A 14,382-nucleotide genomic window follows, 5' to 3' on the forward strand; every position below is an offset into this window, starting at 1 on the left:
ATTGCATTGATCATATGGCTGATTTAAAGCTCTGTTACAAATATTGTGAAGGAAGGATATCTAATGTAAAGTTTCTTAGTTATATAAATATTGCCAGAAATTTTCCCAACTCACCCATATTTGCAGTTTATTTGCTCTCGAGGGTTTTCTGTCCCCAGAATTTGCTTTATGATCTAATTTTTTCCTGTGGTTTCTTTAAGCAGGACTGGAAAAGCCCATCACCTTCTCTCCAATTTCTCCACATGAACCCATGGGACCCAGCATATATGGATCCATGGCAATCAGACCATAAATGAGTGAACAGAGTCTGTGATTGGCAGCTGCAGAGACCAGCTGGGCTTTCAAGTCTCTGGGCCATGGGGAGGTATGTGTGATATATATTTACATTTTTATATCCATATCCTTCTCCTGCTAACCAAATCCAAAGGCAAAGTTCTTACTTAGTATCTTCCATTGAATGAACTTGGAATCTCAAACACAAAATATTCAGAATTTTTAAAAAAATTATTATCTTGACCTCAGATTTGTACCTCTTCCTGGGATTGCAATGTAGGTGAACTCACATATTTAATAAACGTGCATTGAGTCTGTCCTTAGTGCCAGGAAGTGTTTTCGGCAATGACAAGACAGAAAACAGCCAATAAACAATCTCATGGAGGTTGGATCTCAGCAGGGGAAACACAATGAATAGAGTCACTAACTGTAAACAAACATCTTCATGTGGATGATCCCATCCTGACAAGTTAGTCACCCTGGGGATTTGAAGCCCATTGCTGACAGCTGAGAGACATGCATTTCTATAACCCTGAAGAATGGGTTGACTTGTGCAGAAGTTGATGGTGTTTTTTTTGACCATGTGTGTTATAAATAATCCTGCATCAACAGGATGGGGTCAATCGCCTTGGCTTCACGAATGCCTGGGATCTTACTGTAAGGGAAAAATAAAACAGAACATTCCCATCCTCAGGAAGAATTCCTAAGGACAATCAGACAACTGAATGTGAAGAGGGAATTAGTCATCACATAACCTCTCTCTCTTGCTCTCTTTGTGATGGAGAAAGAGCAGCAGAGATACAACAGCCCTGGAACCCTGCCCTGGGAAGGAGACGAGGAAGAAGAGAGGTAAACAGAAATGTAAATAAGGATGCCTGGGCAGGAGCTGAACATCCATCCCTCACCCAGACACAGAATCCTGCCTGTCCACTGCTCTCCAGCTTTTCAATTGACCTTTACCCCCACACATGACTGAGGTGGTCACAAGGACCCTGGCACATAAACACACTTCAGGAATCTCTTGCCACTGCTGGGCTTCAGCCCTCACTGTCCCACACCCCCAAATCAGGGCTGCACAGACCGCAAATCAGTGTGCCCCCAAATCAGCTACTTCAGCACTGACACCTCCCCTCTCATAGTTTCTGACAGAGCTCTGGGATGTTTGATCGTGAGCTTTAACAGCAGCCCCTTGAGTGTGTATGGCATCATCCCATGTGCTCTACAGTGCTCTGTCCCAATCCTTAGTGCTTTTGCTCAAGAGAAAGTAAGCAGGTCTCTGTCCAGGTGTGAAAAGTGATGGTTCAAATAAATCTCACTGAATAAGAGGGAAGGGGAGCAATGAGTCCTGAGTCCTATGAGCTTTCCAGAAAGAAGAGGAGAGTGACATGCTTGATCACAGCTGCAGGCTGTTGTCAGGTTTCCATCACAAGGACAAGCTCAGGGCCTCAACCTAGTGACCTCTTTCCTCTAGTCCTTCTCACCATGGTGTGGGTCATGCACACTCCTCCCAGCTCAGCTGCTACATCAGATGCTAGATACCTCATCTCTCATGTGCACAACGCCACTGCTTTCTAACTGGACCTTTTGCCTTCACACTGTCCCCACTTATTTTTTGCCTTCCTTGGAGAAGCTGGGCTTTCCTCCTAAATCTCAAACAAAAGGCTGTGTCTTCCTTGCTTACAACCCACTAAAGGCATCCTATCATTCTCCCCCTTCTGGCCAGTGTCACCTCTTTGATACACCAAAATATGCCTTATTCCCATTGACTTCTTGACCGTCTCTCTTTAGTTTGGTGTCAGCCCTATGAAGATAGAAACCTTGTCTGTCTTGGTAACTCTGTATCCTGAGCCCTCCCCATAGCCTGGCACATAGTAGGTGTTCAGTAGACAATAAGGATGATTAGACCTCTGCATTAGTGCATGTGCCTGAGAGACAGCCACCTGGAGTCTGTCCCTGCCTCCCCTGACCCATCTTGGGTCTGTCCCCAGAGCAGCCTGTTCCTGGAATCAAAGGCTTTCTGATTCTTTTGAAGCAGTCTGACAACGTGTTGTTGCTAAGGGCTCCCTCTGCAGGCTGGCTCTGAGAGAACAAAGCTGCATTCTCTAGATCATTGTCCCTGACTTGAGTCCTGGGCACTGGTTACTGGCAGCAGCAGGAAACATGCACACAAATGGTAAAGAGCCCAACTGTCCTGACAGTGGGTGGTGCTGCAGGTAGCCCATACTCATTGGAAACCTGGTGTGCCTTTGTCTCACTTTCCCAGACTGCAGCACTGTGGGGACCTCGATGGAGCTGTCTAAAGCCAACAGTAGAGATCAGCCTTGTCCTAAGCCTGGAGCCCAGAGATGCTCAGCAATGCCTCCTTGCCAGACTGGTAGCCCGAGATTCAGTCCTGGATCCCTGCAGGTGGATATTCGCTGCAGGATATGGATATAAATATATGGATCCGTATATATGTATCAGAGGTTTGGGGGCACTTCCTGGTCATCGTTGGTACCAGGACACAAGCCCAAGACCCTTATTGCTGCTGCTTCCAGTGCAGTGCAGGAGATGGTGACTGGTTTAGCCACAGACAGACTGGTTAAACTATTACATTAACTATTATCTATATAAACTATTATATTGAACTCCATTTAAACTCTTGTGTCTGAAGAGTGAACTCTATTTAAATACAGGGATATTGTTTGTGGTATCCTTGCAGTGATTCGTAAGATGCAGTACACACTTACATTTATTGGCACTTTTTTTTCTCGATATCGCTGGCCTTTATATGACAATGTGCTGTAAATGAAGAGTTAGGATCATCAGCCTAGGGTTGATAACTGAGCTTGGAAAGGTGAGGAGAAACTAACAAGAGTATATTATGTGAAAAACGACTAGCACTGATGACATAAGATATTATTGAGTAGTGACAGAGCACCCCAGGAAGGACACTAAGAGGAAGAGTCCAATGTGGGGGAAAAGCAGGAGAGATCACTCAGGGCTCTTAATTGTAGGCTTTGGATCAGATCAGGCTGACTCTGACTCCAGCTCCTAGGACGCAGAGGAAGAGGGGGACTAGGATAACACTGCTGTGCCCAGGACCCCATGAGTGGAGAATCTCAGCAGCAGCCCCCAGATGCCTGGGGAGCAATTGTGTTGGGATGAGAGTAGATGGGGCCTCACAGGGAATGTATGGCCAGAGGGAGAGCTCATTGTGCTAAGCCCCTGGGTTTGGTTGTCACTTCAGGAGGGGCGGGTAAAGAAGAGGCACCTGTGTGCTGGTGGTCAGTTGTGCCACTGGTTTCACTTCTTTTTAAACTTTAAAAAATTTTTATGGTTACATAAGAGTTGCTTAAACTTTCATTTTTTGAACTTTCTCTATTCTCATTATTAACTGTGGGAAGAGGAGACTATGATGAACCTTTTTTTTTTTTTTTAATGCTGCTTTTAAAAAATAAAAATGGGATCTCAGGCTGGTCTTGAACTCTTGACCTCAAGTGATTCTCTTGCCTTGGCCTCTCAACATGCTGGGATTACAGGCATGAGCCACCACGCTTGGCCTAAAATGTTTTGATAGAAGATGTCATAATTACTTTTTCTTCCAATATTTTTTGTTATCTTAGCCTTGTATAATTTCACATATTTCTTTGCAGCTATCTTTGTGACTTTGTTTTTTGTAGAGAAGAATAAAGATAAATCATATAAGATAGGCTTGTTTCAGAGAGGAATGAAGCTTGTCTCTCTAACACTCTTACCCTGCAGACATTCTTGCCCTGTGCCATCCATGCCCCCCTCTCATCGCAGAACCTCCACTTCAGGGCCCTCAGGAGACTGTGCAGAGTCCTGCGGAGTCTCTGGAGGGAAGATGCACTGTGGCAGAGAGGCTGGCGCTTTTCTACTGTTGTGGCGCTGAGGTTTTCCTCCAGCAAACAGGGAGGCTCGGTTTTGGTACACTGGATTAAGCTGTGGAGAAAGAACCTGCATTTACTGTGTATGAAGAGTGTTAAAGTTATGTAAACTTTATGTTTTGTATTATATTTTGTAAATTAACTCAGTTCTGAGGGATTTTAAAAATTTTTAATTTTTTTTAGAATTTTCTAAAATTTGGTGAGAGGGAGATTTTTTTCATGTTTCCATTATGTTTCTTCAAAGCTTTATATGGTCCATTGCTATGTTTATCATTATACATAGGATCATTGTTGTGTTGTGTCAGTAATATCAAACTTTGCTCCTGTAATTAAATTCTGGCCTGCCTGAATCTGCGTGTGTGTATGTGTAACTTTTTATTTTGCCACTCCTATAAATAACTCATAACTGTGCAATTGATGACAGATCTTAGTATTGTGCTTTATGAACACATTGTTATAATAACATTGTGGGTTAAAAATAAACATTTTGCAGCTTAGAAGAATATATGTAACCACTTTCTCTTGGGCCCTGGAGAACCAGCGTCAGGAGCCTGTGTTAGCCAGAAGCAGCAGCAGCCTCTGTGTGAAGAAGATGGAGATGTTAGGAGCACAAGGTGAGGCTGAGCCAGGGTGTGTGTGTCTGACGTCCCCATCTCTGCATGGGGTCCCCACTTGATTCTCACACTCTGTGCTTGAAGACAAGGCTTCCCTCACCATCACAGGGGCCTAGGATGAAAATGAGGCTGAGTATTATTATGTTCTGTGGTAGAGCAAGCAACCATCTCCACAGTGACAGATGCAGATACTCTGATATATTTAAAAATATTTTCAGTATAGGTCTAGTTTTCTACTTTTTAAGGTAGGAGGGTTTATATGAAAATAACAGTATTATAAGCTGAACTTCCCTCTCCTCTCTCTTTTTTTTTTTTTCAGATTCTCCTCTGCCCCTGCAGAAAAAAAAAAAAGTGTCAAGACTTCTTACCTACGTTGGTACCTTGGCACCCAAACAAATTTATTTATTAAGAGCTTAATGGGGGAAGAGTTTATAATGTTTATATCTACAAGAATATATTTGCCCAGTGTAATCAACCAATGTAATTACCCAACGTAATATCAACCTAAAGAAACAAAGGGAAATATCAACCAAATTATCAACCAAAGAAACATAGGGAAACTGTTTAGAACTCACACACCTAAACCTGAGGAAGTAAACCAGGGATGAGTCTGAGATCCATGTCCTTAATGAGGAGGGGTCACCCTATACCTGGAAATTCAGGAGCTCCTCAAGAGTACAATCTCAAGAGAAAGAGAAACTCAACTTCCCTGAAGTTTCAGAGTTCAGGGAGTAACCAGCAAAGACTGGGCCAAGAGCAGGGACATGTATAGGCCAGGAATGGGGCCGCACATGCTGGACTTCTGCTCTAGTTGTCATCCCACCCAGCAACCTGAAAGGCTATTTGTGCTTAGGGGACAAGATGATTCTGTTAGCATTAAGAGGCCAGTAGAAAGGGAGGTATTTTCATTGAGTCTATAAACATAGACCAAGGATTGGGTATGAGAGGAGTTCAGGCAACAAGCCATGGTGGACACAGCCTCTGGACCTCACAGTCGGGCTGGGCTTCCCCAGGCTTGACTATTTTTCTTTCTGCCCCCAGGGAAAAGAAGAAGCTGTTCATGCAAATCCACTCCCTCCCTTCTGGCTAGATGAGATCCTACCTGATCACTGATTCAGGAACCCAAGAGGGGACGTGAGGACAGAGGAGGCTGAAAAAGGAGCTGCTTTGAGTGTAGGCCCAGGAGGGTCCTCGAGGGAGCAGCTGTTGGGAACAGGCACAGGACCCTGCCCAAGAGGCTTTGCTGGACCCTGAGAGCACCAGGCTGCTGAGTCTCATCAGTGAGCACAGGGAGCAGCTCAGCCTCTGCCAGCCTGTGGCCAGTGGGGCTCACCCAGCTGTGAGCAGCCCCAAGGCAGGGCCTGGGACAGTTACCCATTGCTCCTGCTGGTCGCAGCCCCATCTTTTTTGTCTACAAGGGTCCTCAGGCTTAATGCCTGGGAACTGGAGTCTGTAGTGGAGGTAGTCTCGAAAAGGGTTATTAACCTGTGAAATTTGACCTCAATCCAGGTAGTTGTCATCGGAAAGCATTGCAGAGTTATTCCACCAGAGCTCTCTCCCTGCATGTGAAGGAATTCATTCTGTGAAGGCAGTGGGGGCCTCTTTCAGAATCTCAGATACAGAGCAGGCTCACATTCTCCTATCTTCAGTGTGTGTCCATTCTCTCTTTCTAGGACAGCCAAGCAAATGCACCATGAGAGCTCTGTGCACATGGAGGTGATTGGAGATGGCTGAAGTCCACGTCAATTATGTGACCCTGTGAGTCAGGGTGAAGGCCCTGTGTCTCCAGGGAAATTGTCCATTCCCATCATTGAATAGGCAGCTCACAAATGCTGAATATGGACAAAGGTAGTGGGAGCTGGTGATGGTGATTTCCCTATAAATGCACCTGTGAGCAGCTCTACAACCTGGAAACTTAAATCCCATCAGGGGACAGGTGAGTGGCAAAAACCACAAATGTTGGTGTGCAAACTTCAATGTTTCAAAAGCTCTTGAGAAAATGTTTACACACAGGAGACATATGCTGTGAATTAGAACTCCAAAATGTCTAGGAAGGTGAAAACTTCAAATACAGGGTTAAGAGACAGCCCTCTGAAATGTGAGTCAGGCCAGTGGGAAGGAAGTGTGGACAGAGCAGATCAGCTGGGAGGTTTTTGTCTCACTTCCCCTCTGCCTGTGTCACTGTGGGTTACACGAAGTTGCTCCCACTGCCATGGTCTGCCCCACAATGGGTCACTCTCATCCTCTTCCTGGATGTTCTTGATGGTCAGGTACCGATTCAGGCCTGAGCCTGAGCCTGAGAAGCGATCAGGGATGCCATCCCCCTTGGATCCCACAATCCCACCAGTGCCCACTCGCATCACAAACCGGGGGCCCTTCCCTGGTCTCTGCTGGTACCAGTCCACTATATAATTACTGTAGCCGCTGCTCAGGGTGCAGGTGAGTGTGACCGAGGCTCCAAGGGAGGCCGATGCAGAAGGTGGCTGAGTCAGCACAGGCTGGGAGAGGGACCCTGGAAACACAGACACCCGTGAGGGCTCCTGTTGGTGGGTGGCTGATGAGCTGTTGGAGGAGGAAGAGCAGGGATGGGGAGCTGGAGGCTGGGAGGTGAGGGTCCCTTTGGGGGCCCAGCCCACTGCCCACCCTGACCTGTGAGGAGACTGAGGAGGGTGAGGAGCAGAGGAGCCCAGGCCATGGTGGAGCTGCTGCAATGCTGGGTTCTTCAGTCTCTCAGCTGAGCCCGATCCCACAAAGCCTCTTATCCCCTCAGTGAAGAGGTGGGCAGGGGCATCACATTCCATGCAAATCGGCTCCCTCCCAGGGCTAGTGATTAACAAGCGCAGGGCTCAGAGCAAGAGCTTGGGTCTCTTAGGATTCACAGAGTTTGCCTCTCCCTAGTGGCCAGGTGCTGCGTCACACTCAGGGCTCAGACAAGGCCTTCCTGGGCCCCTGCTTCACCTGGAGCCCATGTGGGTGTCCTGGAAACTTCTCAGGCTTCATTTCTAATGTCTCAGGAATCTCCACAGTGCTTCTTTCCCTCTGGGGTCCCACAGTGGGATGCAGTGACTAGATCAGTTAATCCTGGAGCCCGCCCAAGGCACCTGTTCCAACTTTCATTATGGGATGGGCGAGCCCTTCAACTGTTACTCCACACAAACTGAAGATGTGTCCACACTTGTAGATGACCACCTTCTCACTGTGTCCATTTTCTAATATCCTCCTCTTATAAGGATACCAGTCATGATCTCATTTCATCTTAATTACCCTCTGTAAGTCTCTGTCTCCAAATACAGTAACATTGGGGGTTAAGGCTTCAACGTGAATTATGGACAATTTAGTCCGTAATGATCAGTACAGTACTTTTATAATTGATGAGAATGAGTTAGAATAGGATAAATATATAAGCGTGAAAAGAAAAATTTTTGAGTATAACATTCTATATATGTTGGCATTTGAACAAGTATATTTTTAATTGTCATAAAATATATATAACATAAAATGTGCCTTTTAAATCACTTTTAACTGTAAAATTCAGTGGTGTTAAGTACATTCACAATGTGACAGAATTGCCTGGCATGGTGGCTTGCACCTGTAGTCCCAGCTACTCAGGAGTCTGAGGCAGGAGGCTTCCCTAGACCCACTTGCCTAGACCCACGAGTTCCAGGATGCCATGAGCTATCATTGCACCACTGCATTCCAGCCTGGGCAACAGAGCAAGTCACCATCTCTTACAAAAAAGCAATAGAGTCATTACCATTATCAATTTCCATAACTTTCTCATCATCCCAAGTGAAAAGTTTGTACCCTTTAAACGTTTATTTCCCCTCCCCACTCCCCTAGCCTCTGGTAACCAGTGGAGAAGAGGGGGATTGGGAAACTGGGTGAGGGAGAACTCAGGGCTCTGGGACACAGTCCAGGAAGAAGCAGAGCAGAGACAACACCCATGCTGGCTCTTGGAAGATGCTGCTTGGGCAGGTGAAAGCTTTCTGTGGCTGGGTTTCTATCCCTGGATGACCACGTTGATGCAGGCTGCCCACTGTGGGATGCAGGATCAAGTCTCGTGGGTCCCATGGCAGTGTGTCCTGTGATTCCACCTTTCTCCCCAACAATGTGTCAGAAACAAACACTGACAGCCTTTTGTTGGGGCACTTGACACATAATTCACTACCTCTTCCTATGTGCATTCTCTCCAACAGTCATGTTACGTATCCTCCAGAGACTTCAGAAATGTCCTGCTTTCAGTCCAATTCTTTCATGATGGTCAAGGGGAATTTTATCAACAGAACATGGATTCTGCTTGCCAATATGCTAAAGAGAGTTTGAATCTATGGTAAAAACAAATGAGATTGTACTATAATTTTGATATCTAATACTATTCATGTTGACTGTGTGCCATTCTTTTCTGGGATCAGAAATAACTTTGGACCATGTGCTCTCTATTTTATGTCCTTTGGAAATTTTCTTCATGTTTGCTAGCACTGTCTCACGATGCTACAGGGCTTGGACTTTTGAATGAAGATGTTTGATCATTTGATACACACATGCACACACACACACACACACACACACGAGAGAGAGAGAGAGAAAGAGAGAGAGAGATCTGTGGACAGTTGAGTTAGCATAGGCTGGCCTAGGACACAACAAGTAAGGAGAGAAGGCAGGTAGAATAACAAGACCCTCAGTGTCCTTATGTTTGCCCCTGAAGGACCTTCTTGTCCAGTGATTGAATCCATTTCTAGCACCAAGACATCAGCCAGAGTGTACTCTACCACAGCATCCCAGCCCATGTCACTCACAGGGCAGTAAGTGAGATCCTTTGGAGGATACTTGAAGCACAGTCCAATGTTCATGGAAATTATGCCATTGTTTTCCGGTAAGATTGCTGGAAAGTAAAGACCCTTGAAAATATCTTTGTAAGCCACACCTTGACTAACACCATTTTTATAAAATTTTATCTCACTGTGGGGAGTCTCTTTTAGGCTCTTCTCTGCTTTAGTCACAAGGTGTTTTTCCTCAAAACACAAATAATTCTTAAACTTTATCAAGGCCTTACCTTTGTGAGTATCAGGCAATGACCTGACTGTCTTTGTTTCTTCAGGAAGATTCATATAAAATCCCAGGATGTCTCCTTGTCTATAGCTAGAAGAGTAGTGTTTGCCAGTGGACTGGTGGAGCTTCATTCCCTTTAATTCTCCCAAGAATAGTTAAACTTATCATAAACTAAGGAAGCTTGACAGTTACCTAAAGACTGGGACCAAGCCAGTCTGGCAGCAGTGTCTGGTGGCATCTCCTCCATGGTGATGTCAAGGTAGCCCATGAGAATCCCGTACCATAGAGTAGCCCTTCTGTTCAACCACAGTCAGCCAGCAGGTCACTGGAGACTTTTAACTGGGGAGCTCAATCATGTCAGGCTAACAAAACCTGTTCATATAAGCAGCCTCTGTAGAGGTCTCCAGGAATAAGGAATTTTGCCCAGCAGTCAGGTTCAAGCTTCCGAGGACCAAGCGCGTGGGGATCAGGCTCAGCTAGAATATACTGGTAGTTATCTTTGTTCAATGGGTGCTCTAAGGTGTATGAGAGGGAAGGCACTGAGCAGAAAACCCTGGGCCTTCTTGGTGGTCCCTGTGATCTCCCCATTCAGCTGTTTGCACTGAGCTTCTTTTCCTTTTTTCTGCTGCTTCCTGTTGCTGTTCCCTCATTCAGATTCCCACTGGTAGACAAGGTATTGCTTTGTTTTTGTTGCATAAACAGGACCAATGTTACCAAGGTCCTGGTCCAAAAGTCCCAATCTAGGGTCATCTCCTTTTGGTTCTTTACTCCCTAGATCCAGTGGTTCCTTTACCAAGAATATATCACTTTCTTTACTCATTGTTTTCACAATTGTATTTCGTCAAGTCATTTTCCCAGGTGTCTGAATGATTGTTACGCACTTCCAGTATTTACAATAAATGGTATAATAACCTTATCTTTGGAAAAGGTTGTCTTTGGATATTCATCCTCTGTTTGTGACTGCCATGTCAAGTTGGCCAAAGCACTAAAGCACATTTCCTTCATGTTTGCTTGTATCTGGAGGAAATAGGTGTTCTCACTATGACTGCATATATTGCCATGAAAATATAGTTAGTCACGAAAGGTAGGCAGGATGAAGTATCTATGCCAGATATTTCAACTGTGAACCATTTTGGAAAGCAACAGATGCCCCTTTCCAGCTGAAGCAGCTGCTACCACTGCCACCAGCTTCACCTCCCCCTTTTCTGCAGCCCTTGCATTTGTGGCCACTCCTGGGCTGGGTTCGGCACCTGTGTGCTATCATTATGCCCCCACCCCACCCCAGATTTCTTCACATTATTCTGAGTCCCCTGTAATGAGGCACCTCCTGCTCTCTTGGATTGTTAGGATGCTGCAGGGCTGGCAAAAAATGAAAGATGTCCTGGGTACTTGTGCACACTCTCCTGCTACTGTATCTTTCTACTGTTCTTGGAAGTAGAGCAACTGTGCCAAATATAAATCTTCCTCTTTTTGACTGTGGTAAAATATTCAAACATAAAATTTATTATCTTCACCATTTCATGTGTACACTTCAGTGTCATTAAGTAAATCTACTTGTTGTACAATCACACTGCTACCATCCATCTTCAGAAATTTTTCATCTTCCCAAACTAAAACTTCGCAACCATTAAAGAAGAACTGCCCAGCTCGGTGTGGTGGCTCACTTCCTTAATTTCAGCACTTTGAGAGGCTGAGGTTGGTGGATCACTGGAGCCCAGGAGTTCAAGATTAGCCTGAGCAAAATGGTAAAACCCCATCTGTACTAAAAAATACCGAAAGTTAGCTGAACATGGTGGTACATGCCTGTAATCCCAGCTAATTGGGAGGCTGAGGCATGAGACTCGCTTGAACCCAGGGGGCAGAGGTTGCAGTGAGCCAAGATTGTGCCACTGCACTCCAGACTGGGTGACAGAGGGAGACTCAGTCTCAAAAACAAAACAAAGCAAAACTAAACTAAACAAAAAACAAATAACTGTCCATTCTCCCCCAACTCTCCACCCCAAGCACCTGGGAAACATCATTATACTTCTTGTCACTGTAGCTTTTACTACTCTAGGTACCTCATATAAGGGTAGTCAAACAATTTTTGTTCTTTTGAAGCCAGCTTATTTCTGCTGGCATGATGTCTTTCAGGCTTATCTGTGCCATAGCATGGGCCAGAACACTCTCTTTAAGGCTGAATACTATTCCCCTGTGTGTGTATACTATATCCCATTTATCCATTAGATGGACACTTGCACCTGGAGTGCAGGGAATAGCTAAAAGATGGACACTTTTAGCTATTGTGAACAAAGCTGCTATGAACAAGGGTGTACAAATTTCTCTTTGACACCCTGCTCTCAATTCTTTTAGGCACATACCCAGAAGTGAAAATTCTGTTAAAATGGTAATTCTATGTTTAATTTTTTGAGGAACTGCCATAAGGCTTCCACAGTGGATGCATCATTTTATAGTTTCGCCACCATTGCACTAACAGTAATAATTTCTACTCATCTTTGCTAGAACTTGTTATTTTCTATTATTTTGGTAACGCCATCCTACTGGGTGTGAAGTTGTGTATTATTGTGGTTTGATTTGCATTTCTCTAATGATTAGTGATGCTAAACATCTTTTCATGTGCTTATTGGCCATTTGTTGATCTTCTTCGGAGAAATATCTATTCAAGTCTTGGACCCATGTTTTATTCAGATTGTTTCTATTTTTTTATTCCTGTTGAGTTGTAGGAGTTCTTTCTATATCCTGGACACCTTACCAGATACAATGTTTGCAAAATATTTTCTGACTCCATGATTTGCATTTTCACTCTGTTGATAGTGTCCTTTGATGCACATAAATTTTACAATTTGATGAAATCCTATTTATCTATATTCTTCTTTTTCTTTTTTTTTTCTTGTGCTTTTGGCATCAAATACAAGAAATCATTTCCAAACCCAATGTTGTTAAACTTCTTCCTAGTGTTTTCTATTAAGATTTTTACCATTATGGCTCTTCCATTTGGGTCTTTTATCCATTTCCACATTGCATGTGCATATCCAGTTTTCTCAAAAACATTTTTTATGGAGTCTGTCCTTTCCCCACTCAATAGACTTGCTACCCTTATTTAAAATCATTTGACCATATATAACTAAGAGATTCTTTCTAGGTGCTCAATTCTATTCTATTTGTCTCTGTGTCTGTCTATCTGTACCACTCTGCTTTGATTGGTGTAGCTCTGTAGTATGTTTTGAAATCAGGAAGTGTGAAATCTCCAACACTGTTCTTCTTTTAGAAGATTATTTTGGCTATTTGGGGTCCTATGATAGTCTATGCAAATTTTAGAATTAATTTTTTCCACTTTTGCAAAAAATATTATTGGAATTTTGATAGACATTGAAATGAATCTGTAGATTTCTTTTGGTTTGTATTGATTTCTTAACAACATCAAGTTTTTCAATTCATGAACAAAGGTTTTCTTTCCTTTTATTTATGTATTCTTTAATTTCTTTTAGCAATGTTTTATAGTTTTCAGTATAGAAGGGTCCCCTTCTTGATTCTTAAGTATTTTATTCTTTCTGGTGCTGTTGTAAATTGAATTGTTTTCTTAATTTCACTTTGGGTCTTGTTGTTTCCTGTTTGGTTGATTAAGTATAGAAATATAAGAACCCTGTTTGTTTGTTTGTTTGTTTGTTTTTGAGACAGGGTCTCACTTCATTTCCCATGCTGGTCTTGAACTCTCTTGATCCTAACCAATCCTTTCACCTCAGCTTCCCCAAGAGCTGGGATTACAGGTATGAGCCTTCATGCCTGGCCATTAGATGGTTTTATGTGTTGATTTTGTACTCTGAAACATTAACAAATGTATTTAATAGTTCTAACAGTTTTTGTTTTGGTGGGACTTATTTTATTTATTTATTTATTTATTTTACTTTAAGTTCTGGGATACATGTGTGCAGAACGCGCAGGTTTGTTACAGAGGTATACAGTGGGTGATGGAATTGGTAATTTTTTTTCTGACTGGATCTCAAAATTTCTACAGACACATAACTGTCAAACGTCTCCAATTCCTTCCCTATTATTTGAATTGTAGTGTCTATTGTTATATCCTGCTCCTGCCTTATAATTATCTGTAGAGTTTTCTGGAAGGAGTTACATTATCTTTTTAGTGGACAGAACTCTGCACTGAAGAATTGAACCCAGGTGTAATCCCTGAGATGCTATGATCACCTGGGATTAATTTAGTTGAATAAATTCTAAAATTCAAATCTTATCATGATAACACAATAATATACATTGAAAGTTTCAGGAAGGGTTTGAGTGAGTTTAGCATGTGGAAAAGATGTGAAACATTAGGAGACACAAGGAATATTGAGCTACATTGTAACATTGTGCTCAGTGCATTATGCCCTTGTTTACACCCTCTATGCAAACACATTGACTATGTGCTTATCCATATGATTTAATGTGACTGACTGAACATCACAAGCATGATGCAAATAGAGGCTTGGGGAGCATTTGCATATTGGGACTTCCATTTAGAAGGTTGCCTTTTAGAAGCTGGTAGCCACATAAGGGAGCTC

General features: G+C 43.5%; 1 pseudogene and 1 gene segment (V, D, J or C); both read right to left on the reverse strand.

Annotated features, from left to right (window-relative positions):
- Window positions 1–3,277: 3,277 nt before the first annotated feature.
- Window positions 3,278–7,472, reverse strand: LOC129022812 (immunoglobulin lambda variable 9-49-like). The segment is given in 3 exon segments: window positions 3,278–3,314; window positions 6,967–7,289; window positions 7,427–7,472. Coding segments are annotated over 3 exon segments (406 nt in total).
- A 380-nt stretch (window positions 7,473–7,852) lies between these two features.
- On the reverse strand, window positions 7,853–12,614 carry LOC129023692 (set1/Ash2 histone methyltransferase complex subunit ASH2-like; annotated as a pseudogene).
- Window positions 12,615–14,382: the final 1,768 nt, after the last annotated feature.

The sequence above is a fragment of the Pongo pygmaeus genome, chromosome 23 (assembly GCF_028885625.2).
Source record: "Pongo pygmaeus isolate AG05252 chromosome 23, NHGRI_mPonPyg2-v2.0_pri, whole genome shotgun sequence".
Classification (NCBI taxonomy): Eukaryota; Metazoa; Chordata; class Mammalia; order Primates; family Hominidae; genus Pongo; species Pongo pygmaeus.